Source organism: Chionomys nivalis, chromosome 3 (genome assembly GCF_950005125.1).
Source record: "Chionomys nivalis chromosome 3, mChiNiv1.1, whole genome shotgun sequence".
Classification (NCBI taxonomy): Eukaryota; Metazoa; Chordata; class Mammalia; order Rodentia; family Cricetidae; genus Chionomys; species Chionomys nivalis.
The window spans coordinates 40,994,359-41,022,000 of NC_080088.1; the positions used below are offsets into that span (position 1 = coordinate 40,994,359).

Sequence of the window (27,642 nt, forward strand, 5' to 3'; positions counted from 1 at the left end):
TGGGCCCTGGGTTTGAACTCAAGAATTTAGGCTTGGGATCAAGCACCTTTCCCCACCAAGCCGTCTTGCTAGCCCTGAAGATGGGTTTTGAAAACTTTTCTCATAAGTTGCTAACGTTTGTTTTCGGTTAGGGAGAAAGAAGGCCCGCATCTCAGGGGCCAGCAGGCCACAGCATCTGCTTGGAATTTCAAACATTGCTATGTTCTCGTTGTATTTATTTCTAGGATTAGTCTCTGATAAGGGAAACTAGTTTCCCATTTAAGGCAATGATCTAACGTTTCTGATGGGACGCACAATAACACGTGGGTACATTGAACGATGCTTTAAGACAAGACGACATTATTGAAGGAACACAGGCTGCTCCCCCAGAGACAGAGCAAAGCGTAGCCAGAGCAGCAGCAGCAGCATATGATATATAGAATTTTATCACAGAAGTATAATATGATTTATCCATACTCGGAAAAAGAGCAGCAGGCATAAAGGAAAACTAAAGAAGAAATATGGCGAAGTAGTGCCTCCCAGGATAGCCAACCCTTCCCCGTTATAATCCCAGGAAGCTCAGCTTGATAAAACCCAAGCCAACTGAGGTCACCCCCGGGAAAATCCATGAAATGCTGGGTGTTACAAGAGGGTGTAAAGGAAAAGGTGGCTTGGGGCTCTAAAAAGGAGCAAAATTGCACGCCTGCTTACTGGAGAATACATGGGTTCTTCCCATGATGTTTTCCTATGGGCTGTGGCAGCTAGAGAATGAAGCTCACGGGTGGACATTGTGTCACTAGTCCAGTGGTTTGCACTGTCACATGGCTCCTGCAGATGACAAAAGCACACCACCCTATGGTTTAGATCTGGAAGGCTGACGCCATGGCTTCCGCACCCTGTGTGGCCTGGTCCAGATGACGAAACCACACCACCCTATGGCTTACATCTGGAAGGCTGATGCCATGGCTTCCGACCCTGTATGACCCAGCCCAGATGATGAACGCACACCCTATGGTTTACATCGTTCTTCCTGCCTTGGTTACAGGGTGAACCAAAAGTCAGCAGTTTCCTTCTAAGCACATTTCTTTGAGGTTTTTTTTTTTCTTTAAAGAGACTTATCTAGGAGGGCAAGTAATGAGGGTGAATGCAGTCTGTTTGTTCCTAAGCATTCTGTCCTTCTCTGCCCTGCTGTATGCCCTGGACCTCTATGCACCAAGTTGATGACTTCCTCCTGCTGCTTCTGCTGGGGTCACTCAGGGTCATGAGCAGGAGGAAGGAAGAAGAGTGAGGTGGGAGGGCTGTGTGGCTGCCTCTTCCCTTTGCTCCTGACAGCAGGTCCACAGCCCCCAGCCTCTCTTTGAATCTTCAGGGTCATAGCGGCTCCTATTCCACTAGCCACAGAAAACTATGTGGTACCTTGGGATTTCACCCAAAGGATTACTGTAAACGGTCTTCTTTTTTTAAAAGAGTTTGTTTGAGAGTGTCCCAAGTAGTCCAGGTTGGCCCCTCACAGCTGAGGATGACCCTAAGATCTCACTCCTCTTGCATTTACCTCCCAAGTGTTTAGGTTTCAGAGGAGTGGGCCACCAGCCTAGCTAAAATACTGTTAAATTCTCTTCAACTTACCCAGTTTGAGGCTACCATCTGATTTTTGCTGAGCTGTGGCTCCTATAGGTTTCTTGGAAGATGAGATTCCCCAAGGGCTCTCTCGTCCTCCAAATCTGTCACCTGGGAGGACCCATTGCAGAGCTGAGAATTTGATAACTGCTGTCTCCTTCCTCTTGGACTGTAGGTTTCCTTTTTAAAAGGGAAACACTCTTGGGTATCAAATCTGTATTTTTTTTATATGTTATGTAACAGATATCAAAAAATAAGAGCTTAAACAATAAATTTGTGTCTTTCAGGCAGGATGTTCTAGAAGGTTTCATCCATCCTGGCAGCTGTTGAATGTTATTTTGTTTTGTTTCTGGGACAAGCTCTTATTGTGTGTCCCTGTATGGCCTGGAGCTCACAGAGGTCCACCTTCCTCAGTCTCCTAAGTTTGGGGGGAAAAAAAGATGATTGCCACCATGCCTGGCCCATGATGCTTTAATAGGAAAGTTTCCATTTCCAAGTTCAGCCTGGTTATTGCCGGAATTCATTTTCTACTCTGCCCAAGGCTGCTAAGGATGGCCTTATCAAATAGAATTAAAGAGAATATGACTTTAGAAGTCATTTCCATAATGTGACAAAAATCAATATAGGAATGTGGTTTGAAGGAGAATAGCTTCTGTAGGCTTATATATTTGAGTGCTTGGTCCCCACCTGGTGGAAGTGTTTGGGAAGGATTAGGAGGTGTGGCCTTGTGGGAGGAAGTGTGCCACCGTGGGGTAGCCTTTGAGATTTCAGAAGGCCACTTCATTGGAAGCTAGCTCTCTCTGCCTCCTCCTTGCAGATAAAAAGTAAGCTCTGAGTTACTGCTCCAGCGCCATGTCTGTCCTCCTGCTGCCAGGCTCCCAGCTATGACAGTGGACTGACCCTCTGCCACTGTGAGTCCCAACTTAAAAGCTTTCTTTTATAAGTTGCCTTGGACAAGTAATATTAATAAATGTCACAGAAGACGATGTAAGAGGAATATTTCATACTAGTATGGTTGGTACAACTTTCTTCAAAAGGTCTCTATATTACAGGCCATATGGGGAGTGTGCTGGTGTCGGGATGTCCTGGAAGGATCCATACATGCATTTCCTCACCCCAGATCAGAAGCCAGTAGCTGACCATAGTAACAACTCCACAGAAATCTAACTTGACTAACCAATGAGTGCACTAGGGCTTCCTTATAGGATCATGAGAGATTGCTTACAGGAGCATGAACAACTTAAAGGCAGCTGCATCACCAACAAGCTGAGCCCAGCCTGGGGGAAGATGCTCAAAAGCTGCATCCCTGGGGCTCTCTGTCTCTTCTTCGTGGATGCCTTTCCTCGCTATGTGATTGTGAGGAGGGGTCTTGAGGCTCTCCTAAGTTTCTTCTTTCCAGGACTTGTGGCACGTGTTTCCTTCCTGAGTCCCCAAGCCTCTTTCCTCCTCCTTAGAGGGAAACTTTCAGTTCAGAGGAAATGGTCACACAACATTCATCCCCTTCCGCCCACTCTTACATTCTTTCTGCTCCTCTTCTGTGATGTACTCGGAGCCTAGATTTTCAATTGTTTTCCTCCATCTCTGGCTAAGTATCGTGACCAAATGCTACAGTGACCCTCGCTTTCCCCTAGGAGTTCAGCAGGTCACCAGTCTCTGTGATCTGCTGTCCATTACAAAATGAACGTTTTCTCCCAAGGTGAACTGCAGATCCTCTGCACGACACTTCATTTTTAAAAGCATTTATTTGCTTAGATACTCGGTGTCTGTGTGAGTGTGTGTGGTATGTGTGTATGTGAGTGTGTGTGAGTGTGTGTGAGTGTGTGTGTGGTGTGTGTCGTGTGTATGTGGGATATGTGGTGTGTGTGGTGTGTGTCGTGTGTATGTGGGATATGTGGTGTGTGTATGTGGTGTGTGTGGTGTGTGTGAGTGTGTGTGAGTGTGAGTGTGGGTTGTGTGTGTGGAATGTGTGTGGTGTGTGTGTGAGAATGTGTGTGGTGTGTGTGTGGTGTGAGTGCACATGTGAGTGTGTGTGTGGTGTGTGTGTGTGTGTGGTGTGAGTGCACATGTGAGTGTGTGTGTGGTGTGTGAGTGTGTGTGGTGTGAGTGCACATGTGAGTGTGTGTGAGTGTGTGGCGTGTGTGTGAGTACACATGTGAGTGAGTGTGTGGTGTGTGTGAGTGTGTATGTGTGAGTATGCATTCACATGAATGAGTCATCTCCGTGGCCCTGTAAATAACTGTGTTGTAATAGTAGTAGTAGAATTACATTTCAACAAAATAACCAAAGTGATTCAGATATTCCATATAGTTCATTTAAAACATTTCTCTGCGTATGTTTTCCATTGAATCCTAAGTATAAATACCTAAGGATGTGAGACAATTGCAGTTGTGTAGGAACAGGAAAGCTGAAATGGTGTCTATGCAAAACCGTGTAAGCCGTGGATGGAGATCAAATTCTGTAAGGTGAGTCATCTGTCCCCTCCACAGCAACTGCTTATGGGGGAAACCACCACGAACTTGGCCTTCCCCCTTGGTAGGAGAGGAATGGGATAAGGTGCCCACAAGCATAGCTCTTGCCACACTGCCCTCTAAAGCTCCAGGTCACTGCCTCCTGTGTAGGTTTGGGCTACGCACAGGCTATTTTCAGGTCCTGAAAAACAGGCGTGTTTGCTTGCAGACTCACTGGCTCAGATATGCAGACTGTCTTCTTGCTGTACGTGAAGAGCAACAGAAGGCAGGTCCTTGGTTACAGGGAGAAAGAGCTAGAAGTTGTATGGATTTTCCTGCCCCCCATGTCTAGTGAAAGAAGTCTACATCTGCCTACAATAAAGACTAGTCCTGTCCTCTGGATGCTAATCATAAGGTGGGAAAGCTAATCATGGAAATGCCTGCTCTTAGATTCTAGACCCCACACGGAAGAGTGTCACCAATGACACACTTCAAGTAGAGGCCGAGAGAGGAGAAATGCACCATGATAAATGTTCTAATAAACTCTTAACTGAAACCAATTGCATAAAGCAGATGTGAAAGTTTCATGTATTAAAGTAGGGAGGAGAATTAAAGATTCCTCCCTAGAACTCTCAACTCAATATGACCCTACAGAAGATTCACGAAAGCCCAGGCTCTTAGTCAATCCCTCTTCTAAGATGGCTATCACTAATGCGACGTTGAGCTTCATCAAACAACACCCTTAGTGTCCAGAACTGTACTCGGTGTGGCTGTGGGAATGCCTGGGGGTGGGGCCCTGTGACTCACCTGTCATTGACGGGCAGAGGGGCAGTGCAGAAAGTTCCAACGATAGCAGTCCTGTCTTTTTTCCAAACCCGGCTGGGAACTTGGAGCTTGAGTTTCACTTGGTTTATCTGGCACTGCGGGTCGGGATGGGCAATGACTCCTCTCCCTTCAAGCTGCTCTCTGGGTCTGGAAGAAAAAGGGGAAGGGGATGAGGCACTGAACCCCTGAACTTTACTTCCCCTTTGATCCAAGGGGCCCTGCTGGTAAACCTGGGTGGCTGTCATGCAAGGGCACTGGCTCCTCGAAGAGGGAGACATTTTGTGTAACCCTCATTGGCCCCTCTGCCCACAGACTAACAGTTTTGAACACAACCCAAGAAATACTTGTTACTTTTTTTTTTAATTATTGGAAAGTCAATAAATTTTTATTTAAGGGATTTCACACGTGATCCCTTTGCTGTCCATTGAGGTCACTCGGGTTCAAGACTCCTGAGACAGTCCCTTCTCAAAGAGAGATGCTTCCCTGGGTTGTGGTATGGGAAAAGCTGGTCGCCTGGGGCCTGGGCAGTGGACTGTGTTCTTCTTCCTGGCCTGGGAGGCAGTGGGGGCTCTGAGAAAAAGGGAGTGGAATGGGGTACAGTTGCTTCTCTGTATCGCAGCAGGTGATATAGGCCAGTCCAGTTTCCTTCTTTTTTCTGTTTTCAGAGTGGCGGTGTCTTCTTTGTTTTTCTTCTCATCCAGAATTAGCTACAACTATTTTCCTCATTTTGCAGGAAGACTCTAAGTAGAAAAGCTACCCTGATCAGAAGTGTTTTAAAATATGTCAGAGAAAAGCGGGTGGCTCCCTTTAAGAAACTGCTTATATCAAAAGCCTTACAAATTATAAGGAATAAGAAAGATGCTTCGTGTGGGCGGCTTGGCCTGGGTAAATTCTCCAACTGAAAGGAAATCTTGGGGCTTTACAAAGCAATAGAAAGTAGAGAAAGAACACACTTCTTCCCGGCAGGCATCTTTCTTATTTCTGATATTTTATTTTTTTAAAAAAGTGTCTTTCTTCAAGAGGCAGGTAGCTTCCTTTGGGAGTGAAGGCTGAACACTAGAGACGTCCACTGAGCCCGGCTCAGAGGCTCAGCTGTGGTGTGCCCGGAGGCTCTCCGGTGACCCGTGGGAGCAAGCAGTGTTTTTAAGTCTCTCCCGAAGACCCAGCGAGTCTGTGCCACAATTCGGCTAGTATCCACTGATCTACCAACTGCCTAGAGAGACAGAGGAAAGCCATTCTGGAAGCAGCTTTGAAGAGATACAGTGGAAAGTTCTCGGCTCTCTGGTCCCACCGCAATTCACAAGCTGCTGCGAGTACCTGCAGATTCATGTGGCCGTGTGGCCCGGAAGGGCAGTGTTTGCAGATAGTACTCGGCCCGGTTGGCTGGATGTCTGGGAGCTCAGGAGAAATGATCTCTCCTGGTGGAACTTATCTTCTCTGATAGCACAGTTCAGCAGGGCAGCCAGAGAATGTTTCCCCACCCAGAGCTGACGTCGGTTACTCTCCTGTGTGCTAGGGCTCCCCGAGCTCCTCTCGGGACAGAAACCCCCATCTCTGATTTGTCCTTCCAACCTGATTTGTCTCTCCAGCCTTCTCTTGTCTCAGACACCACGCCTTGGCTTTCTCTTCCAGGCACACCTGCATGTCAGGTTCTCACTAACCCTCTGTCCAGCTCACTGCTGCACATCCTTCGTTCCTCTTGTGACACCCTCAAACCCACTTGGGCTCTGTCTGTGTTCTCAAGAGCTTCCATACAGGGGACCAGGGAATGTTTAAAAGTGTGTTCACGAATCGTTTCCCTGTTTGCGTTGAGTTCACTCTGCAAACCTTTATCTGCTGTTACTTACTCAGCAGATTCTGGCCAGGGCTGACCCTGGGAGGTGGGCATAGGCCTCTGAGGGCCTCTGGGTTGGGCAGGACTTGTGGAAGGGCGACCCTTAGGACTGCGGAGCTCCAGTCCTTCCCAGCAGCCTCCGCTGTGATAAGGCTCCATGGGAGGCAGTCCTCTGGCTTTGCCAAATTGCCCCTACTGTGGTCATCTCTCCCCTGGCTCTCCTGCCTCCCATCTCCCTCAGCTTTCCCAGTGCGGTTGTGATTAGTTTCCTCTGTCACATCCTTTTTGGAGTCTCCTCTGCGTCAGCTCTGCTTTTCTGACTGGACCCTGACAGAACCAGTGATATATGATAGACAGCTTGCTGCTGGCTTGTGAATAACTTAACCCAGTTGCTTTTTAAAGAAATATAGACCCTTGTTACCGAATTCCCATCCCCTGCCAAGCTTGTAGCATCCTGAATTTGTCGGGTTTTGTTCTCTGGATCCAAGTCTGGTCCCACCACCTTCCAGGACCCAAATCTGCCCCCCAGAGGAATGGAAATGATCGGATCTGGTTCCATTCACTGAAACCACCCCTTCGGATGCTAACCTCATACTTAACTGGCCTTAGGTTCCATTCTGGCAACTGACCCAGTCCTGCTCCTCCTTCCATGGAGAGGCTCTTCAGATTCCGGTGACACCTGCAAGGGATTGTGGCTGACCTGTCCTTCCTGTTGCTGTCCCTAAAACAGTTCCACCTGGATCCTACTGTTTCCTGTTCAGAGCTGTATTACTGCTTGCTCATCACCTTTGCCCACTAGCCATGCTTCTCAGCATCTGAAATACACTGTGCTGGGGCGGGGGTGCCAGTCCCAACCCACAGCTTGTATCTGTGAGTAGATCTATGGTGGCCACTGTCCCCATCACACTGTGCCTGGCTTGGGTGTAAACACACAGGAAAGAGGGGTTCAGCTGTATGGGACACTTACGTACATGGTGATCTTGACTGAGGAAGTAGTACCGATGCTAAGAAAGGTGACCTCGATGCTGGTGTCCTTTTTTCTCTTCTCCTTCAAATGAAACTCCACGAGACTGTGATGCACTAGGAAACCAAAGCATGGCAAAGGCTTGGCAGACAGCACAGCTGTCAGAGGGAAAAGACCCACAGAGCAGGGCACGGGTGGGATTCTCTAGCTCCAAGGCATGTGGGAGGCACAGGTTGCTAGTTATCATGGATCCTCCGCTCCCTCAAAGGCAAAGTTTCTAAAGAGTAAGTAGTTATCCTACAGGCCTGAGTGAGGACGGGGTGAATCCGTGTATGCAAAGTCCTCAGGACAGTGTTCGCGCCTAGGGGACATGTAGGAAGTGTTAGTTTTTAATTATTGCTTGTCAAGCAAGAGTGATTCACACCTCCCTGTTTGGTGACCTTATTGCAGTGACGTTTATAAAATTGCATTTGAATTTACTTAGTGTGTGTGTGTGTGTGCCATGTGGTGCCTGTGGAAATTAGAACACAACTTGCAATAATTGGTTCTCCCCTCCTCCATCTGGACTTCAGGGAATAACTTAGTCAGGAAGCTTGTCAAGAGTCACATTTACCTGCTAACCCATCTTGATGGCAGTAATGGATCTTGAGACTATCCAAGAGAAATCTTCATATACTGCTATTGTTTGAATGTCGGCACCCCCCAAAATCACATTTAAACGTCATCCCTGGGGAGACGGTCAAGTGTTGTGAAAGCATGAGGACCTATATTTGGAGCCCCAACAACCATGCAAAAGGCTGGGTGTGGCAGCAGTTGCCAGAAACCCCACTGCTATGGGGTTGGTAGGGGTGGGACAGGCAGATTCCCATATCTTTCTAGTGTGCTGTTAGCCAATCAGGTTCAACGAGAGCCCCAGAGCCTTCCTGAGTAGATCAGTACCCCATAAAAGGGATGGAAGGACTTATCTAGGGACCTTTTGGCCCTTCTGCACTCTATTATGTAAAGACCGAGGGACAGCAGCAAGATTCCATCCTAGAAGCAAAGAGAACAGTCCTCAGACACCAAATATCAACATCTTGACCTTGGCCTTCCTGGTCTCCAGAAGCTGAGAAAGTAGATTTCTGTTCTCCGTAAACCTCCCAGGTGCGGATATTTTGTTATAATAGCTCAGACAAGGACATATGCTAAATAAACAACTCATTTAACAAGATGCAGCACCCTCTCCCCCTCCCGCGCACAGTGTTGGTGGCTGTTGCTTTGACCCTCCCTTGAGTAGTGTAGGTGCTAGGGCTCCCAAGGCGGGTATCATCAACATAGACTAGGTGAGCATCTTGACTCATGGTGACGTGAAATAATCTGTCTGATAAGGAGGGGAGGGTAAAGACGGACTGCAATGCTACTAACACATTCTCTTTATTAAGGGGCACCTGGGAGCATTTTGCAGTCACTTTGGTCTCCATTGTTTGTCCTGGCTCCTTCCATGATGGGAAGATAGTTAGAGATGTAATCCTTCACCCTTCCTGACCTGTGCTCTCTCATCTGACCGTTGGAGAAAGAGCCAATGGGCACAGCTACCGAGGCTTAAGTTAGAGAAGCCATGGTATCCATCTGAGCCCAGGGGGCTTAGGAACAGACTCATTGACAAATGCCAACATACTAAGAACTCATGAGACAAAATCCTGTGATCCTGTCCCCTTCAAAGAGACAGTCGCATGACTTCTGTCAGTTCTGTGTGAATTGCTATGGAATGGGTAAGATTTCTGAATAGGGCCGGATATTTGTGGTGTAGAAAAAGTTAGCTGACTTATGAAAACTTCAGGGGGTCAAATTTAACATGAAGTGTATGCCATCTCTTTCTATGTTTGCCAAGACGTGTTCTTTCGGTTCTGTTTCTCTCTTCTCCGCAGTGCCCTAGAAACCCAAGGAGGGCCTGGACTGTTGCTGGGTGAATAGGAACTGGTACAGGAAGATGACTCAGAGAGTAGCACACTGAGCCCTGAGTGGGTGGTCAGAGAGTAGAAACCTAAGGCCAGGCCCTGATGCTGGCAAGCTGTGCCATCTTGTCTAAACACGGAAGCTCTTTGTCCCTCCATTGCCTTACAATGGTAAAGAGGCAACGGACTGAAAAGCTGTTCCACAAGGGAAAACTAATACTGTTTTTAAAACCATGATTGGGTAGAAGATCAGACCTTGCTGGGCACATGCCCGGCAGAAATCAAGAGGGGAGGAGTGGCAACCATTCTGAACAGCACTGCTGAGGCGGACGCAGGCTGAGTGTGGGAGCCCAGCGCATGGGAGCCCCGCGCCGTGATGGCCTGAGAGTGTCTGGAGAGCTGGAGCTGGCCCGTGGCCCCACTGAAGCCTAGTTAAGTGGTACAGACTTGCTTGGCCTGGAGCAAGGGTGGTACCCTGAGTCTGTCCTTAGAAAAAGGTTCAAAGTTTGGAAGCAAGTAGGTGTCCACACTGGCTGGTTTCCTGCCTGCGTCCCTCTGTGGTGTTTGAACAGATAGGACTGTGCTGCTGGGGGTTTGCAACAACACAAAACCAGAAATGTACAGGGTCTGTGATGGCCTCAGTGGGGACCTTTAAGAAGCCCAGAACCCCCAAGATTCCTCAGGCTTCCCTACCCAGTGTATTCTTAGCTATACAGACAGAGGAGCCTGTTCACATTGCTCCCAACTTGCCCTGACCGGAATGAGAAGCCAGGTCATCTGGTCTCAGAAGCATTGCCACTACACACCACAGCCTTCCTGTTGGCCTCTGATGGCACTGCTGCCAGGAGAGTGACAAAAAGGAGGAACAAGGAACCGAGGGTGGTGGCGTGAGGTGGCATGGCTTTCCATGTCACCAGGTCATAAGACGTGGTGTTGAATCCTGATTTCCTCACCCGGCTGTGTGCCTCAGGTACTGCCTCTCAGAACCTCCTGTCATGGAAACCTGGCGGAGACCGCTAGGCTCCTCAGACATAGCTATATCTGTGGAGCTCAAAACATCATCATGTAGTTCTCAGATTCCCTGCCTGAGGGAAGGGAAGGATTAGGTGCCTGGCTCTGAGTCACTGTGCCACTGAGTTCCTCCACCCTAGTTTACTCTCACAGTTGACTCTTGCGTGTGGGTCCTGTGATTGTTCCCATTTTCCACAGCAGGATATTGGGTTTCAGAAAGGTGAAGTAACTCGCTCCTAGTTACTCAACTGGAAAGCAGAGAAGCTGTGATTCAAGTCCAGGCCTGTGTGGCCACAGAGTCTGAGCTTTGAGTTGCAAATCCCATGACAATGGGCCTTTCTGGTAAATGGAAGGCTGTCGTCACACAGGTCTCTCCAACAATGCAACGCAGGTTAATGAGAAAATCAGCTCAAATTAAGGTGACTATATAATTTATCATCCAAATTAGCATACTTTTGTCCTGTACACACCGTGGAACAGGCAGGAGGGCCCCAAGACAATGAGCACCAACTGGGAAATGTAGTCACCCCCATGAAGCTACAAATAGCATGGGAAGAGCCCTGGCTTAGCGTCTATGTATTTCATTGATTCCAAGACTAACTTTTACTTTAAGTTTGCACTTTTTGTAATCATTGGCATCTTTGCTTCAAAGGAAAGCAGCAAGCAGTATTTGTGATCAGCTGGATTGTGTATATGAAGGTGAAGGGGGCAGAGGTCATGAACTCCTCAGGGGTTCTGACCCAGGACGTTCGCTAGAGTGAGAGGTGTGTAGTGCGGGCACCAGGAGGGGGAAAGATGTACAGAGGATGGCACGAGTTGGTATCCCAGAGTCAGGGTACCCCTAGGAAAGAAGTAAATATCTTCCTTCCTTCCTTCCTTCCTTCCTTCCTTCCTTCCTTCCTTCCTTCCTCTCTTCTTCCTTCTTTCTTTCCTCCTTCTTCCCTCCCTCTTTCCTCCCTCCCTCCCTTTTTTCATCTCGCTCTCCCTTCCTTCCTTTCTTTCATTTTGAGACAAGCTTTCTCTGCATAGCCCTGGCTGTCCTGGAACTCACTCTGTAGACCAGGCTGGCCTCATACTCAGAGATCCTCCTGTTTCTGCATTCTGGGTGCCGGGATTAAAAGTGTGCACTATCATAACCAGTTGGGCACATATTTCAATGGGGAGAGGAAGGAGAGAGAAAACACAATCAGAGAGATGCTCTTGAGTCCTAAGTCCTCATCGCTGTGGCATTGCTTGGATTCATTCTCACAGTTCTGGTTCTGCCTGAGACTACCTCCTAGGATATTTCTTCCCAAACCCATCACCTCCCATCTGGTCTCCTATACTGGGCTACATGCAACCCACATGGGAAGCCTGGACTTTCCCAACCTCCCTCTAGCACAAGTATTCCTTGTTCCTCCCTGCTCACCACAGTATGGGGCCCTGGATGTAGTCATGAGATACACTCTCACTTCCTTGGGGAGTGGTTCGATCTTGACACCACCTTGTTCCACCAGTCCTGGAAATAAAGAAGCAAAGACGGCATAGCTGTGAGAAGGCCATTTCCAGGACCCACAGTCTCCAGGCAGGTGTGGACTCACTCACACTGCCCATGTTCTGCAGATACTCGACTGCACGTGTGTTCTGTCTCCCGTGTTCTGTCTCACACTGCGTGATGATCCCCAAGAGCCAAACAAAGTCCAATGGGGTGTAAACTCAAACATCAACAGGGAGTGGGTTCTCCAGGTTGTTCCACACATTCATTTATTTTCTTTTAAAATTATTTATTTGTCTGTGGGGGTGTCGGGGGAGTCAGGGGACACTTGCATGCTACGACACACATGTGAAGGTCAGGGAACAGCTTATGGTAGGTTAGGTAGCCAATTCTCTCATTCTGCCATGTGGATCCTGGGGGTGGGATTCAGGTTTTCAGGTTTGATGGTAAGAGTCTGGCTGCTGTGAGACCTCATTGCCCTCATCTGACTCATTCTTGGCAGGTAATTGTAAGAAATGTAATGTTTTTTGTGTCTAACTTAAAAACCAGTTCATATCATAGCTGCTTTAACGGCACCTGGATCCTGTTGTTCCAAAAACTGGAAGAGGACAGTTGGATAGAGCGTGCTCAGGAATGAGATCAAACTTAGGGCGAGGACCTGCAGGGTGAAGAACCTTGGATAATACACTTGGAAGGGTATGTGTCCAGCATCTCTGAGGTTCAGTGTGAGGGAGAACAGAGAGAAAAGCTGGGCAGTGGGAAGCAGCTGTTAAACCACTTGGCCCATCATCTCAGAAGGGAGGCCAGACATTTGTCCGTGGGGGAGGAAACAATGCTGGTGTGTGTTGTTAGAGCACACTATTTTGTAAGTGAAGGCTGCTCATTCGTTTCCTGGTTGCCCATACCCGAATAATCACACAAAACTATGTTAATTACAACACTGTTTGACCAACAGCTTAGGTGTCTTTCTAGCTAGCTCTTATATCTTAAATTAACCCATTTCTATTCATCTATGAGGCTGTGGCCTACTGGTATGGTTCCAGCATCTTTCTCCTTCAGCAACTACATGGCATCTCCCTGACTCCACCTTCCTTCCTCCTCTATCTCTGCTTGGATTTCCTGTCTTGCTATATCCTGCCCTGCTATAGGCCAAAGCAGCTTCTTTATAGACTAATAGTAATAAAACATATTCACAGCATACAGAGGGAAATCCCACATCACTGTCTGCCTTTCACAATTTTCCAAGCTACTACCATGTCACCGTATGAGCAGTGACAAGTTGCTGTGTTCTGAGTGGCAGCCAGCGATGGTAGGGAGTGGAAAACTGTGGAAACAGGAAAGAGCTGTATTTTCCCTAGAGTTTTACCCCCTTGGATATGAGGTTCAGTGGTCTCCACAGGAGTGGATAGAGGCCTCATTCCTCAGCTTTCTTAGTGTCTTTCCCCTAGTCTGGTCTGGATCACACAGAAACACACTTGAGCTGCCCCGCAATTAGTCACCACCCCTTTCCCAGATGTCCCGTGGCCACCACAATCTCCCACTTCTAAAGATGACCTTGTGCAGCTCTGGGAATCCATACCAGGCACACACACAGAGCAGCATGACATCAGGGATCACTTAAGAGGGTATGGGGACAACAAACAAAAATTGCCATCTTCCAGGTGAGAACAGGCTGAGCACCTCATGGTTAGTTCTTTTCCCAAATGGGTAGACTCTTGGCCTTAGGTCAGAGGTGCTCTGACAATGTGGTTGTCTAAACAGGGCATGCACAGTAACAGCACCTGTCGACATCCCGAAGCTGTTTTGGCCTGTGATAGGGTAGAATCGAGCTAGGCGGGGAAGACTGAACTGAATACTGGGAAGAAGAAGGCAGAGTCAGAGAGAAGCCATGTAGCCTCGCCAGAGACAGATACTGGACGGAACCTTGCTGGTAAGCCACAGCCACGAGGCAATACACAGATTACTAGAAATGGGTTAAATTAAGATGTAAGAGCTAGCCAATAAGAAGCTAGAGCTAATAGGCCAAGACTTGATTTTATTAGTACAGTTTTTGTGTGATTATTTCATGGTCTGGGCAGCTGGGAACGAGTAAGCGGCTTCCTACAACACAAGTAGTCGGGCCTAAGCACATGCCCATAAGAGTAGCACTAATGAATTTGTGTGTGTGTGTGTGAGTGTGTGAGTGTGAGAGAGAGAGAGAGAGTGAGTGTATGTGAGTGTGTGTGTGTGTGGAGTGTGTGAGTGTATGTGTGTGATTATAGAACCAGAGGTCTTGAATTTCAGAAGGAGGGAGAGCAGGAGTCATTGGAGCAAGGAGAAGAAGAAATGACAATGTCAATATGGCACTCATATATAAAATGCTAGAAAAAAATAATAGTTTTTTTTTATTTAAACTATTTAAAACCAAAAGAGGTGGCAAATGGATAGTCCTTGAATTCCCCTACATTGCCAAGGGAAGCCAAGGGGATGAGATCTTACCAATCCTCGGACAGGAGAGCAGGAATGGGTTAAAGCAATCCAGACAGTCTCCAGCCAGGAAGGCCTTGTAGCTGGCACAGGGAAAGGCCATCAGGGGGCAGGTGTTCTCCAGAGCACTGATATAGAGATGCACGGCTCTCATGTGATCACAGATCAGGTAACTGTAACCTGAGAGGAGACAGCAACCACAACAAAGTTTCAGACCAGTGGAAACTTCTTCCCCACCACTTACTATCCCTCTACTGGATTTTAGAGCACAGAGGCCTGTGACTAGATGGGCTGCCCTCTGAGCCACACTTTAGAGACATTAATGGACATAATTACCTCAATCTCTCTTTCACTTTTAACTTTCCTGAGAAACATAGCCTGCCAAGACAATTGCTTGATTTGAGATTGATTCTTACATGATTAGGCAAACTCTCTGGAAAAATGAGAGCACACAGAGCTGGGGGTACCACTCCTACAGCTTAGATAGTTGCCTCTCTGCCTGTCTATCTTCATCATCAACACCCATAAACCAGTTTTCCTAACCAGCAAAGAGATAATTGAGAGCAGTGGTACTCAGTCTTCCTCACGCTGTGACCCTTTAATACAGTTCCTTATGATGTGATGACCCCCATTCATAAAATTATTTTTGTTGCTTACTTCATAACCATAGTTTTGAATTATAATGTAAACATCTGATATTTCTGACCCCTATGAAAGGGTTGTTCAACTCCCAAGGGGTCTGCAACCTACGTGTTGAGAACCCCTGGCCTAGAGTCAGCAGCCATTCATGGTTAGCCTTTTAAAGTATATGTGCTGTATGTAACTCACCTGGCCCAGAAACTGATCCAAAGAACTTTCCAAGTAACCCAGTTATCCCAACTTGATTTTATTGTGGTTATTTACTATTCTTTTATTTATTTTTATTTTATGTGCATTGATGTTTCTTTATTTTATGTGTTTTGCCTGCATGTATCTCTGTGTGAGGGTGTCAGATCTCGGAGTTACAGACAGTTGTAAGCTGCCATGTGGGTGCTGGGAACTGAACCTGGATCCTTTGGAAGAGCAGCCAGTGCTTTTAACCACTGAACCATATCCCCAGTCTTGGTTATTTATGATTTAAAAGTTGCAACCACTCTTGTGTATGCAACACACGCACACACGCGCGTGCACGTGCAAGCATGCTGCAGTCTACATAAGTCTGGAGCTAAAAGGTAAGGAGTAAGCCACAGCTATAGGATCTTAGGGTCATTTGGCTCCCCCTGCACCAAGGGATTCTCTTTTGTACTGACAATTAAGGATAAACTGTTCACATTCCTTTCTCCTATGGTCTGGATGTTTTCTACACCAAGCTCCTTGTAGCATTACCAGGGAACTGAGACAGGCTAGCTAGCCCCTTCTCAAACTGCATCATAAACAATTTAAAATGCCACTAAGAGCTTCTAAAATCATTTAAACCAAACCACTTCCTAACCAGAAGCGCTGAAGTGTTATAAAGTTTTCTAAGAGGCACATTTTTGAAAGATCAGTAAATATGGCACAAATAAGTATTTATTTGATAAAAAAAACTGTCAAAAGAATCCTTAAAATGGAGCCAGGTATGATAACGCAGGAGGCTGAGGCAGGAGGACAGCTGGGAGTTTGAAATCAGCTTGGACTATGAGACATTGAATGAGATATTGCCTCAAAACCAAACAAAAGAATCCTTAAAATATTAAGAATTTGGTGAAATAAGAGACTACTACAAACATACAGAAATCAACATTTAATATTTCCAAACAAAATGCCAATATATCGATTTTAATCTTAAGAAAAATATAAGGCTGAGCAATCTTTGTTGCTTAGCTTTTGATAGATCTAGTATTATTTAAAACAGATATTAAATATATTTATTATTTAAATGTACTTATAATTTAAAACATATGCTAAATATTTTCAAAAAGAGAATTCCAAAAGAACATATTTAGGTGACAATATGTTTTTAAAAAATTATCTTTAAGATAATTTTGGAGGTTGGGTATAGTAGTGCATACCTTTAATTCCACCACACGGGAGGCAGAGGCAGCTGGATCTGTGTGAGTTCCAAGGCCAGCTTGGTCTACAGAGTGAGTCCCAGGACAGTAAGGACTACGAAAAGAGACCCTGTCTCAAAACAAACAAACAAGAAAGGAAAGGAGAGAAGAGGAGAGGAGAGAAAAGAAGAGGAGAGAAAAGACAAGGAAAGAAGAAAGACAAGAAAAGAAAAAAGAACTGTACGGTGTTGGGCAAAGTGAGTCTTAGTCATGAAACTCTGCTCCGATGTCTTATTTGGCCACAGCTCCATTCTAGAGAGGGTGCAGCTCCTGTGGGCCTTGCCACAGATGACATCTTGGGAAGGAATAGATGTTATTGGCAGAGTGTAACATAAAATGGGATGACGCACAAACATGAGCTCATCTTCCAGTATTAGAGACAACTCTCCAGAATCAGTGGGCTCCAACGACAACTAATAAATTGCAAGACTCTGTAGAACATAAGGACATCATCAGAAAGACCCCATGTGGCCCACACTGTAGAACACAAAGGGCATCATCAGAAAGACCCCATGTGACACACCCTTGGCTGATCAGGGTGAAGCATGGTGAATTTCAGCTTGTGGAGCACGTAAATACTAATTCTCCCTGGCTTGCTGACCTGCGTGAAAAAACGTGGGACATCCAGGCTGGTCTTGACCTCCATTGACGAAGTAGTCCACGTGTCCCACAGGAATCCGGATACCCAAATCTGAAAGGGGCAGAACCCTCTTAGTCTCATGCTTCAGACATACTTTCCTGGTTCCGCATCAGGGCTGTTGGGAGTCAGTGTCCTTCTCACTCCGATGGGTTGTGCAACGTCACAAGGCAAACCGTGCTGAGAGGAAGCACACTGGAGCCAGTTTATAGGATACCCAGGTTTGCCCAATAAAATCAACGCACATCACATTTAACCACATGGTTCTCTTTCCTGTTTCTAGAACTAGTTAATCCACAATCCACATCCAGGAATTACTTCATCCCTCTTCTCCACCTAGAATCTTCTCCTAGCTCTTCCCCAGGCTGATTCATTCTCCCCCACTGAGCCTTGCCTGCTGCACAGATGCTGCTCAGTAATCCTGTTGAAGCAGTTCCCTCTGTCAACACGCTTCCTTACACACATGTAATGACCACACGCATGTGATAAGAATGTGCTGTCTTTCTTCTGAGTCCTTGTTACCTACCACAATACCTCGTCACAATGAGTGGCTAATAAATAGTTATTGGACGAATAAATGAGCAGATGCCTAACTTCATATCCTTGCTCATTGTTGATTCTCAGGACTGGCTACCTATCTCAGTAAATATTGATTGAATAAGCAGAATTCTTATTTTTAATCCCATACAGAAAAGACTCCAAGGTCAAAAGGTCAGAGAGGCCTAAACCAGGGAACTATGAATCTAACATGAAACATATTTAGTAAGCTTGGGGATGGAAGAGTTCTCCTTTATTTTTTTAATTGTTTTTGTGAAAACAATGGGTTCATTGTTAATCATGATAACATACACATAGCAAAAAGGTGCCATCTTAATTTTTAAGTAGACAGCTCCGTGCATTTACTGATTGTCTACTTCTATATTGAGAAGTTATCGCCTCCTTATATTGCTTAAACATCACTGTCCCAAACTGAAATTTTATATTAAGGGCCAACTCCTCATTTCTCCTCCCCCATTCTCTGTCAACCGTCATTGTGTTTCTGTCTCCATGAATTTAACTCCCCTTAAGCAAAGGACTTTACCTTAGTGATGAGCAAGATAAGTTAACCCAACAAAGCCAGGCTTGCAGCTCTTGGTGTATATCTGTGCAGTGAAGGTTAGAACAGGGATTGGACAATATCACTGCATGGGCTTCTTTATGCCTGTGTGCTTTGGATGCTAGAAGTCTTGAGCTAAAGGGATGAGACGCAGACATCTCTCTCCCTTAAATTGTAAGCACTTTTGGCCAAGAACTAACATTGTTTCTCTTGTTCACTGCAATAGTACTGAGCACAGAGTATACCCTAGGGACACCTGATTTCTGGTAGAAATGAGGGTGGTTGTCTCCCTCCTTTCCCAGGTGGTCAGAAAGACAAGTTGGACTGAGTGGAGGTGAACTTCCCTGTGTGTGTAACTACGGGAAGGGAGATTCTCTCTCCTGACTTAGGACTAGGCTTATCCTCTGGGGAAAAGGGAAATCCTGACCTGCCTGTGAGTCTGGAATGCCCCCACCCCATCCTCAGGGACCAGTCACAGACAACCTAAAAAAGCAGCATGATTTTCCCATCTGTCATCCAGACGCAATGCCCCATCGGCACAGGGTTTGGTGCTGAATCGGTGAGATTACTAAACAAATAATTTTAGTCTGTGAGTGAGAGAGTCTTCCTGCCCACTGGGAGCTTAAAATAAAACTACTAGTCGCCATGGTCACAATGACAATGACAATGGCAGCCAAAGAATGATCTTGGAGCTGGAGGAGCCCTTCAAAATCATCCTGATATATTCCTCATTATTAAACAGAAATTCTACCAGGAGCAGGGCTCTCTGGCCAGGGCCACCCACTAGATGCGAGCATCATAGCCCCATCCCGTGTGCTCTCCCTCATCCCAGGCACATCGCCCAGCTCACAGTCAGTGTCTGTATGAATGGCTTCCACAAAGCGGGCATCCCCAGCATCCAAGCGTTCTTCTAGGCTGGCTCTGGTGTACTCTGGTCCAGCAGGATCTAGACCTATAAACACAGACTGCTGTTAGGACCCTTTTCCCTCTCAACTCCGAGAAACACCATGGACCTACACTTTGCCTTCCCTAGCAGTCCCTCTAGTGCAGCTCATAGAATCATTCAACCAGAACCAAGGGTGGGAAGACGCAGTCCAGGACCGTTTTAGCCAGGAAACCTCATGCTATGTTGTCTGTTTTCTGTTGTGGCTCAGTTTTCTGGCTCTAAAATGAACATAACAATACCATCAATTTGGTAAAACCACTGCCTACTGGTTTCATCTCATAGGGCCTCTCTGGATGATTCTATGAGTTAGGATTCAGATATCCAACTGAAGGACACAGAAGGTAGGGTATCTACCAGACAGCCCCCATCCTTACTGACTGAGAGTGACGACTGAATTATAAACCCCTCTGTCTTTGAAGGTAAACACTGTCTGGGGAGATTTTTCACATCAAATCCCAATTACGGCTTATTACAACCCATTTTATAAGTGTGTGCACTGTGGTTTGGAAATAAATGCGTGTGCTCTCATAGTGATACTGGAGATCATGAAACAGTGACACCATTTTATGCAAACAATAGTTCCATTTTAGCAGCTTAAGGATGTGGGCTCAGCATCCCCTCTGCTCCCTTCACGGGCGTCTCTGAAGTGATTTCTCTCTGTATTCACCGAAAGGAGAGGTAGAGAGGAAAATTTTTCACCTGTGATCCGTCCCAACTGGCCTTTGTAGAAATGACCCACCATGCCTCCAACGTGAGCCCCAAGACTGACACCAATGATGTGGATTGAGGACTCCGACACACCCAGCTCCTGGAATGAACAGTGGGTTCCACTTGATCCACAGTGACTTTCCTGAGGCTCCAGAAACCAAAGGCCTTGGTTTCTACCCACATGCTTCAGAACAAGGAAAGACCTCTCATCTATCGATCGCTGGTCGTTTTCTTTTTTCCTCTCTCTCTCTCTCTCTCTCTCTCTCTCTCTCTCTCTCTCTCTCTTTTGGACTCTGCACCCCCAGTTTCCCTCACTACAAAGTATATAATGACCATGTCACTTCTTGGGAGGGACTACTAAATTTTGCATTCACTATTTATTGTGCAATGACATGTTTTACTAGGGCCTGGGGACCTTGGGGAGGTTCCGTGCCCTGCCTGTCAATACCCCAAGAATGAAGCCCCAGATTTAAGCTGAAAACCCACCAGCTTCCTGAGTGACTCTGCTACTGCTTCTGACCTCAAGGGGGGTCCTTTTCTTTGTGGATACTCCAACCTGTACAAAACTAACCTGAACCTTCCCTACCTACCAAAAGTTTGCTGAGGAAACGGGAGATCTCCAGGCTCAGCTTGACCACATTCTCCACAGCAAAAAGGTAGTTGCCTGTAGAGCCGTAAACCCAGTCCACTGCAATCACATTGGCATCTGTGGCTCGCAGGAGAGTTCTAATAAACTTGTCAATCCAAGAAGGCTTTGTTCCTAATGCCCTAGATGGCAATTAAAATACAAAGAAACATTGCTGGCCAACCTGATAGAAACTCAAATTAGTCCCCAAACTAGAAAAGTCAAGACTAAGGACAGCCGGGGCCGTATTGTGGAACTTTCATGCAAATTATCTGAAAGTGTCTCTTGTTCCAGGTAAGAATGTAGAACGCAGGGCAGACTCCAGCCACACCTGTCTTCAGTCTGCCCCTGTGCTAAACTCTGCAGACTGCCTGCCCTGCTCTGTCTCTGTACAATTCGAGGGAGAGCTCTGCACCTTAGAGTGAAGACATGCAGCCTTAACTAAGTTAAAACTCTCATTTTAAATGCTAGGTTCTTTCCTTGAGGAGGCTTTTCATTCATCTATGTGCCCTTCCATCATTCACAGCACATTTATTGAGTACCTGTGGGTCTAAGGGTTTGCTAGGTGATTTCCAACCTATAAAGACCAGTCCCTGTCTGTCTAGAACCTATCGTTTAAGACTAGAAAGATAGTGACTTTCAGAGAGCTCTCCTAACAGCGTAGAAAGACTTTCCAGTTCCTGTTGTGGGACACTGTCAACATGCTCACGAGGAGACAGGACTGCAGATGGGGCTTCCACTTTGGAAAGTGATCCCCGAGGCTTGAGAGCAGAGCTGCGTGATGAATGTTCTGGTTCCATCAGCCGTCCAGGGCCAGAGGCACAGACTCTGCCTGGGGTAGTGGCTGCATGTAAGACTTGCTAAAGAATCGACTGTGGAAAAAGAGTGGAGAGTGACAGCTAAGGGCAGATGTGGCTGGGAGAAAGGCCAGATGTGAAGAAGAGGGAGCACCTCTTCAATGGGCGCCCCAACTTTATATGCCCCCACAGTCTCTTCGTCCCTTTCTTCTCAGAAACTTTCTCTGTTTTCATGTCTTGTCAGTGGGCTTTGGGGGAAGAGATGTTTGAAGGAAGGGCTGTGACTGAATTGGACAGTAGGGTACCAGAAACCGCAGAACTGTCAGACTCCTGAGAAATGCTAACCCCCTGGTAGAATGGAAATTATACCATAAGCAAAAGTTTCTCTATAAAATCATAGAAAAAAGTGAAGAATAAAAGAGGAACTAAAACCCTGGGCAGAAAGTACCATGTTGTTACCCTTGAGTGCCTGCGTAAAAACTACGACTTCGTTTTCCAAGATGAATCATGCTGTACCAACCACACTTTGGGGACAACGGCGCAGGTTTTTGCCCAAGAACCATGGAGACTATTGCTACACCTTTCTCTTCAATCCAGATATGGAAACTGGAATGGCCTTCCCAGGGTCCTAAAGACCAGGTAGAGGATGAATGGTGTGCTCGCAGGAATGAGGCACACAGTGGTTGCAGAGTTCACATGAGTGATGGAACATGGGATGGGCAGTCAATCCATGCCTCCCTAGGCTCCCCACAATCTTCCCATGGCATTGTGGTCTCTCTGGTTCTTTGCTGAGAAGATCCTATTGGTTGATTAGCTCTCACCTGAATCCATGAATAATTAGTTTGGTTCCCAGACTGACGTTAAACTTGGAGTTTTGGATGTCACTGCTTTCTTCTACCAGCTGCCCACAGCTGGGGTCCGAAGAGCTAAAGAGAAGAAACTGGACTTTGAGGTTGGTACCTCCGAGGAAGTTGGCATTCTGGAAGTCAGTGCACTTCGGCTGGGTGGTAGGAGCTATGTTCCCTGGGGGAAGCAAAGCAGAAGAACATTCAGAGTGTGGCTATCTCTTCTTAGGAGGACGATGTCCTCGAAGGAAGAAAGGAACAGGAACTGTGAGCACAGGGTGTGTTTTGAATCAGCTAGCTCAATGATGAATCACCTGTCTGTCAAAAGTTGCATCAGTGCTGTAAGCGAAAATCTGTGCCTAAATTTCATGCCTCAGAGTGAAAGCCCAGAGGAGAGTATGGGCGTTAAAGACCATGGCGGAAGGGCTGTTGTGGGTCCGAGTGAAGTGACCTGGGAAGTTAACCTTGTCAACTTGACTGGATTTCAAATTTCTGGGTGTGACTTTAAGGCGTCTTTAGAGAGGATTAGATGAGGAGGGAAGCTCCACCCTGAATGTGGGTAGCTTTATCCCACAAAACAGGATCCAGGACCAAATAATGAGGAGAAAGGGAGGGGGGAGCCAGATGAGCATCAGTGTTCATCTCGCTCTCCATCCTGCCTGTGGATGCGGTGTGACTAGAGCCACCCTGTGACCAGCACCTCATGCCCCGCTGCTGTGCCTTCCTGTCACCAAGCATTGTATCCTTTTTAAACCCTCAGACAAATCAAATCCTTCTTATCTTAACTCTCCTGTCAGTCCTGTTCTGGCCGTGAGGACAGAAGTAGCTCTCCCCGCCCCGCCCCGCCCCGCCCCCAATCATACACTGAAGTCCTAACAGCACATGCTTCAGAATGGGGCCATATTTAGCAAGGGGACTTTTACAATGACTATTAAATTACAATGAGACCTTAATAGAATATTGTTGGCGTCCTTATTGAAAGAAATTTTGACAGGAACAGAGGAACAATGATGGGAAACTGCATAGGAAGAGATCAAGGAAAGCAGGCTGGGATTACTGTGAACCCTAGAAAGAACCTGCCCCATTAACACTGTAAAACCCTTCACAGGCCAGGCTGGAGAGATGGCTCAGTGGTTAGGAGCACTGGCTGGTCTTCCAGAGGACCCTGGTTCAATTCCCAGCACCCACATGGCAGCTTACAACTGTCTGTAACTCCAGTTCCAGACACCTTCACACCAATGCACATAAATAAGTTAAATAAATACTAAAAAGTGTTTTTTTTTTAAAAAAAAAAAAACCCTTCACAAGCCACACCTACTTATAGCACTTTACAATGCAGTCCTTAGATACAATATACTCCAACATATTGGGTATTTTTAGCCGAAGCCATCAAAGGACAGCATCAAACAAACAAACAAAGGCAACATAAACTCTTTCCCCACAAGGAACATACGGCTTCTATCATTGGAGTGGCCAATCCCTGTGTCTACCTATCTCTGTGAAGAGGAGCTGTGGTCCCTGTCCCCAGCACTTCTCACAGAAACAGACTGGAGTAAGGCAAGATGCATTCTCACCCAATATGCGGCACTGTGGCAGCTTCCGAGAGTCACTGCTACGGAACAAAGATCACAGACTCGTTCTCATGGAGACCTCTTCTCTAGTGATGGCAACACCTTTAGATTCTGCCATGGTCATATGCTATCAGAAGTAACTAGGGGACACACACACAGAATGTGGGTGTGAAACTATTGTTTGTGGGTCTTGGAAATCCAACCATAGAGAACCCTCATCCAGTATCACCACGTGGCTGGGTCTGAGCCCCAGCCTCTGATGTAACCCTTCCAAATAACCGGGTCCTCGGCACTCTTGGGGTCAAGCCCATTCTAAGTGTGGTGACCTCCTCCATCTACGATTTGAGCTCCCACAGTAGATGAGAAATATCTGTCTATTCTACCTCATCTGCCTCTTCCAGTCTTTGGCATTAATGTTCTTTTTTGAGCACTTCCTTTCCCTCCCCCCTCCTCATTCTGTTTGTGAGCAGTACTGAAGATTGATCCTAGGGTAATGTTAGGCAGGTAGACTACCACTGAGCCAGAGCCCTGGCCCTAACAGCTTCTTAAGACAGGATCTTCTTACAGGACTCCACAGTGGCCTCAAATTCATGAGGTTCTTGCCTCAGCCTCCTGAATACTAGGATTATAGATGTGTGTGGCCACATTTGGCAGAGCTAAATCCTTTGAAAGAAACAGAGACTGGGAAGGTAGCTTGGTAGCAGAACACTTATACAATGCGTATGTTTGATCCGCAGCACCAAAAGTAGTGAGGCCTGGCGAGGTCCTAGATATGCCCTGGAAGGCGGTGGCAGGGCCTCAGAGTCTTCACTTAACTCCTGATATGCCTGGCGTTTTCCTCCCGTTTATGCCTCTTCCATCCCAGCACACCATTCAAAGAAGAGGACAACCCAGCCGAGCTGCTTGGTCTTGTCCTTGCACTTCTCAAACTAAATAATCTTGAGCTAAAGAACACTCACTTTTTTGAAAGTTAGTTGCATCGGGTATTTTGTTGTAGAAATACAAAAACCAACTAATAGAGCCAGCCCCTGAAATCACCAAAGGATCAACACCACTCAGAAACAGCATCTAAATGAATAGCAGACTTAGAGACCAATGACAAAAATGCATTTTAAAATACATGGGAAGTATAAAAACCCTAAGCAGTGTTTATTTAATATGCCCGTTAAAGAATAATCACAATGAAAAGCCAAGAACATCCAAAAGCTGAATGGTGGTGAAATAAACGCATGTTAAAATCTGTATCTAGTGGCCTAATGCAGCCCTGCAGGGTCAACGTGACTTCCTAGGAGGCCATTATGCCAAGGCAACTTGAGTCCCCAAGTTAGCAAATAGAAACTCCATGCCACAAGTGGAGAACTGGAAACCAAACTTAGGCCCCAGCAACCGGAAGCAGCTCACTCACCTCTGACTAAGGATGCACCCCCATTTTAACCAATCAGATAGTTTCTTCACACTGCTCGTTTTTTAAAACTTTTCTTTCAAGGCAGTCGTGGTGGCGCATGCCTTTAATGCCAGCGTTGGGGAGGCAGAGGCCAATGTGAGTTCAAAGCTTGCTTAGGTAAGTCAGTCCTTAAGGAAAGAATAACACAGCTACTCCAGGTATAGCGAAGGAAACAGGAAGGCCCCAGTTGTCATCAGAATAGCATATTCAGAATTCAGCCACCCCTCCCTACCTAGCTACTACTTTGTCCTGAGCCATGGCCATTTCTTGATTACTGCCCTAGCTTGTCCTTGCTGCTCCTGCCTGCACTCCGGGTCCCTTAGGTCTTCCTGCAGCACAGTGACCTTCGGTACTTCATTCAGAATAGAAGCTAATGTCCACAGATAGGCTGCAGTGCTCTCAAGGATCTTGCCTAATCTCTTGAAAGCCGTTCCCTGTAGAGGGCACAGAGTTCTTTATGTTCACGGACATGCACTAATGCAGTGATTCTCAACCTGTGGGTCATGGCCCCTTCGGTGGGACCTAACGACCCTTTCACGGGGATCACCTAAGATCATCAGAAAACACAGATATTTGCATGATGATTCATAACAATAGCAAACTTACAGTTATGAAGTAACAACAAACATAATTCTATGGTTGGGGGTCACCACGACACGAACTGTTTGCGAACTGTTTGCAGGGTCACAGCGTTAGGAAGGTTGAGAACCTAAGGGAAACTGGAATGTTAAGCACACGGGGTTGCTCCCTCAGGGGAAGAAACACAAAACCCATTGTTTTTTGTTTTTGTTTTTCCCCCAGAAGGCTGGAGCAGACATGCTTTCTAGACTGGTGACCTTCGTGCTGTCTGTGTGGCCAGAGACCCTCCTCCAGATCCTCTCTCCGCTTGTTTTTCTCAGTCATTCTGCAGAACCCATCTTTATGGAAGGTGTCTGTGTGCTTTACAGAGTTTTGATGTCGTCACGTCTGATCTGTATCTAGCTTATCTTGTTCCTCAGAGGGATTTAGTATGCTTTGTGTGCTTCTGGGATTGAGTTAGTCACCATCACAGTAATAGTTATCCCCAGGTTGTGGTGTGTTTAAATAAACCTAAAATAAACCACTCAGGGTCACTCCCTGACTACTGAGGAGTGTTGTGCCAAGCTGCCTTCGGTCTCCTGTGGCTTGTCTCTCAGCTGACAGTGAAGGTCACGGGGACCCCTGCAACTGGCACCCGATGTGTGGGGCTCGACCCTAGGAGAAGATAAGACATTTTTTTCTTTAAATAGAAGCAGAGACCAGGAGTTCAGTCCTCTCAGCCGAGGAGTCATGACCCTAGGTGAGAGAGTGAACTAGCAAGTGTTCCTCTCCATCATTTGCGGCAAAGCATTTTACAAAATTATTGAGCTGTCTGTTAAGATCCAGGGGAGAAAAATAAATCTCAAGCAACAGCTCTGCAACTTTGTACAAAGGACTTTACAATCCAGTCCTTTGCTTTCTGAACAAGCTGCTGACGTTAACAAATGGAAAGACATAGGAGCTATTATAAAAAGAGCCCACGAATAGGGGGATAAAATCCCTATCATTCTTTTGCAGTCGAGACTGTAATAATGTATTGGTGGAACCCTCTTCAGGAGGACCACAAGAGGAAGTTCATCAGGACATCTCATTAGGGGACTACTGTTCCTACATTCAAGGAGACCAATTTAGACAGGCTGCCTCCCCTTTCAAACGCACCATATTTATATACATTTCCAACAAATATTCCTTCTCGCCAATCCAGCTCAGAAATTCAGTATATACTCCCTTACTTTAAAGAGACTAGTCATAGAAGATAAGGGGCGTAACCCACGGGAAAATGATTGGACTAAACCCCTATGGAGACAGCTCTTACAATGCCTGGGATGTGAAACTCTCAAAAACCATGCCCACTTGCTTTCGAGTTCTTAAAGAACTGCAGAAAACTGGTCTCTGGCCAATGGCGTACACACTCCATTTACTGATATACTGTAGGAAAATTTAAACATGGATATTGTTCCTCCTTGGGACTATAAGCACGTATGTAAAACTTCCTCAGTCCCAGGATAATACTTGATGTGGAAAGCACAATAATATGACGAGTACGATAACATGCGGGAAGAAGCCTTAGCAATAGCATCCCTAGTAATTTGGACATGTTTCAGGGAGCAGAGCGATACAGTGACTCTCCAGTACAGGGAAGTGTTTTGGCCCGGGATTTTGACCAAGTATGCCTTTGTGCACTGTGAGCCTGGAAAACTACTGATTGTGGAGAAACTGTGCCTTCTCTAGCCACTTTAAAACAAAAGGATAATGATCTTTGAAGACAGCCATACAACAGAAAGCAGCTCAGGGG

The 27,642-nt window shown here is 46.4% G+C and overlaps 1 protein-coding gene across 5 annotated transcripts in view; it reads right to left on the reverse strand.

Moving 5' to 3' along the window:
- Window positions 1-3,811: 3,811 nt before the first annotated feature.
- Pla1a (phospholipase A1 member A) overlaps window positions 3,812-27,642 on the reverse strand; it is a 34,930-nt gene continuing 11,099 nt past the window's right edge. The window contains exons 2-11 of one of the 5 annotated variants that reach the window (XM_057764964.1): window positions 22,251-22,452; window positions 20,598-20,775; window positions 19,999-20,191; window positions 19,204-19,305; window positions 17,222-17,311; window positions 14,564-14,731; window positions 12,020-12,109; window positions 7,674-7,782; window positions 4,851-5,015; window positions 3,812-4,306 (exon numbers count right to left, since the gene is read on the reverse strand). In XM_057764964.1, coding sequence (XP_057620947.1) covers window positions 4,222-4,306; window positions 4,851-5,015; window positions 7,674-7,782; window positions 12,020-12,109; window positions 14,564-14,731; window positions 17,222-17,311; window positions 19,204-19,305; window positions 19,999-20,191; window positions 20,598-20,775; window positions 22,251-22,452 — 1,382 coding nt within the window. In that variant the 3' untranslated portion in view covers window positions 3,812-4,221. Of the gene's footprint in view, window positions 4,307-4,850; window positions 5,016-7,290; window positions 7,382-7,669; window positions 7,783-12,019; window positions 12,110-14,563; window positions 14,732-17,221; window positions 17,312-19,203; window positions 19,306-19,998; window positions 20,192-20,597; window positions 20,776-22,250; window positions 22,453-27,642 lie in introns of those variants that run through there. The other 4 variants (XM_057764965.1, XM_057764966.1, XM_057764967.1 and 1 more) reach the window with 4 other exon arrangements.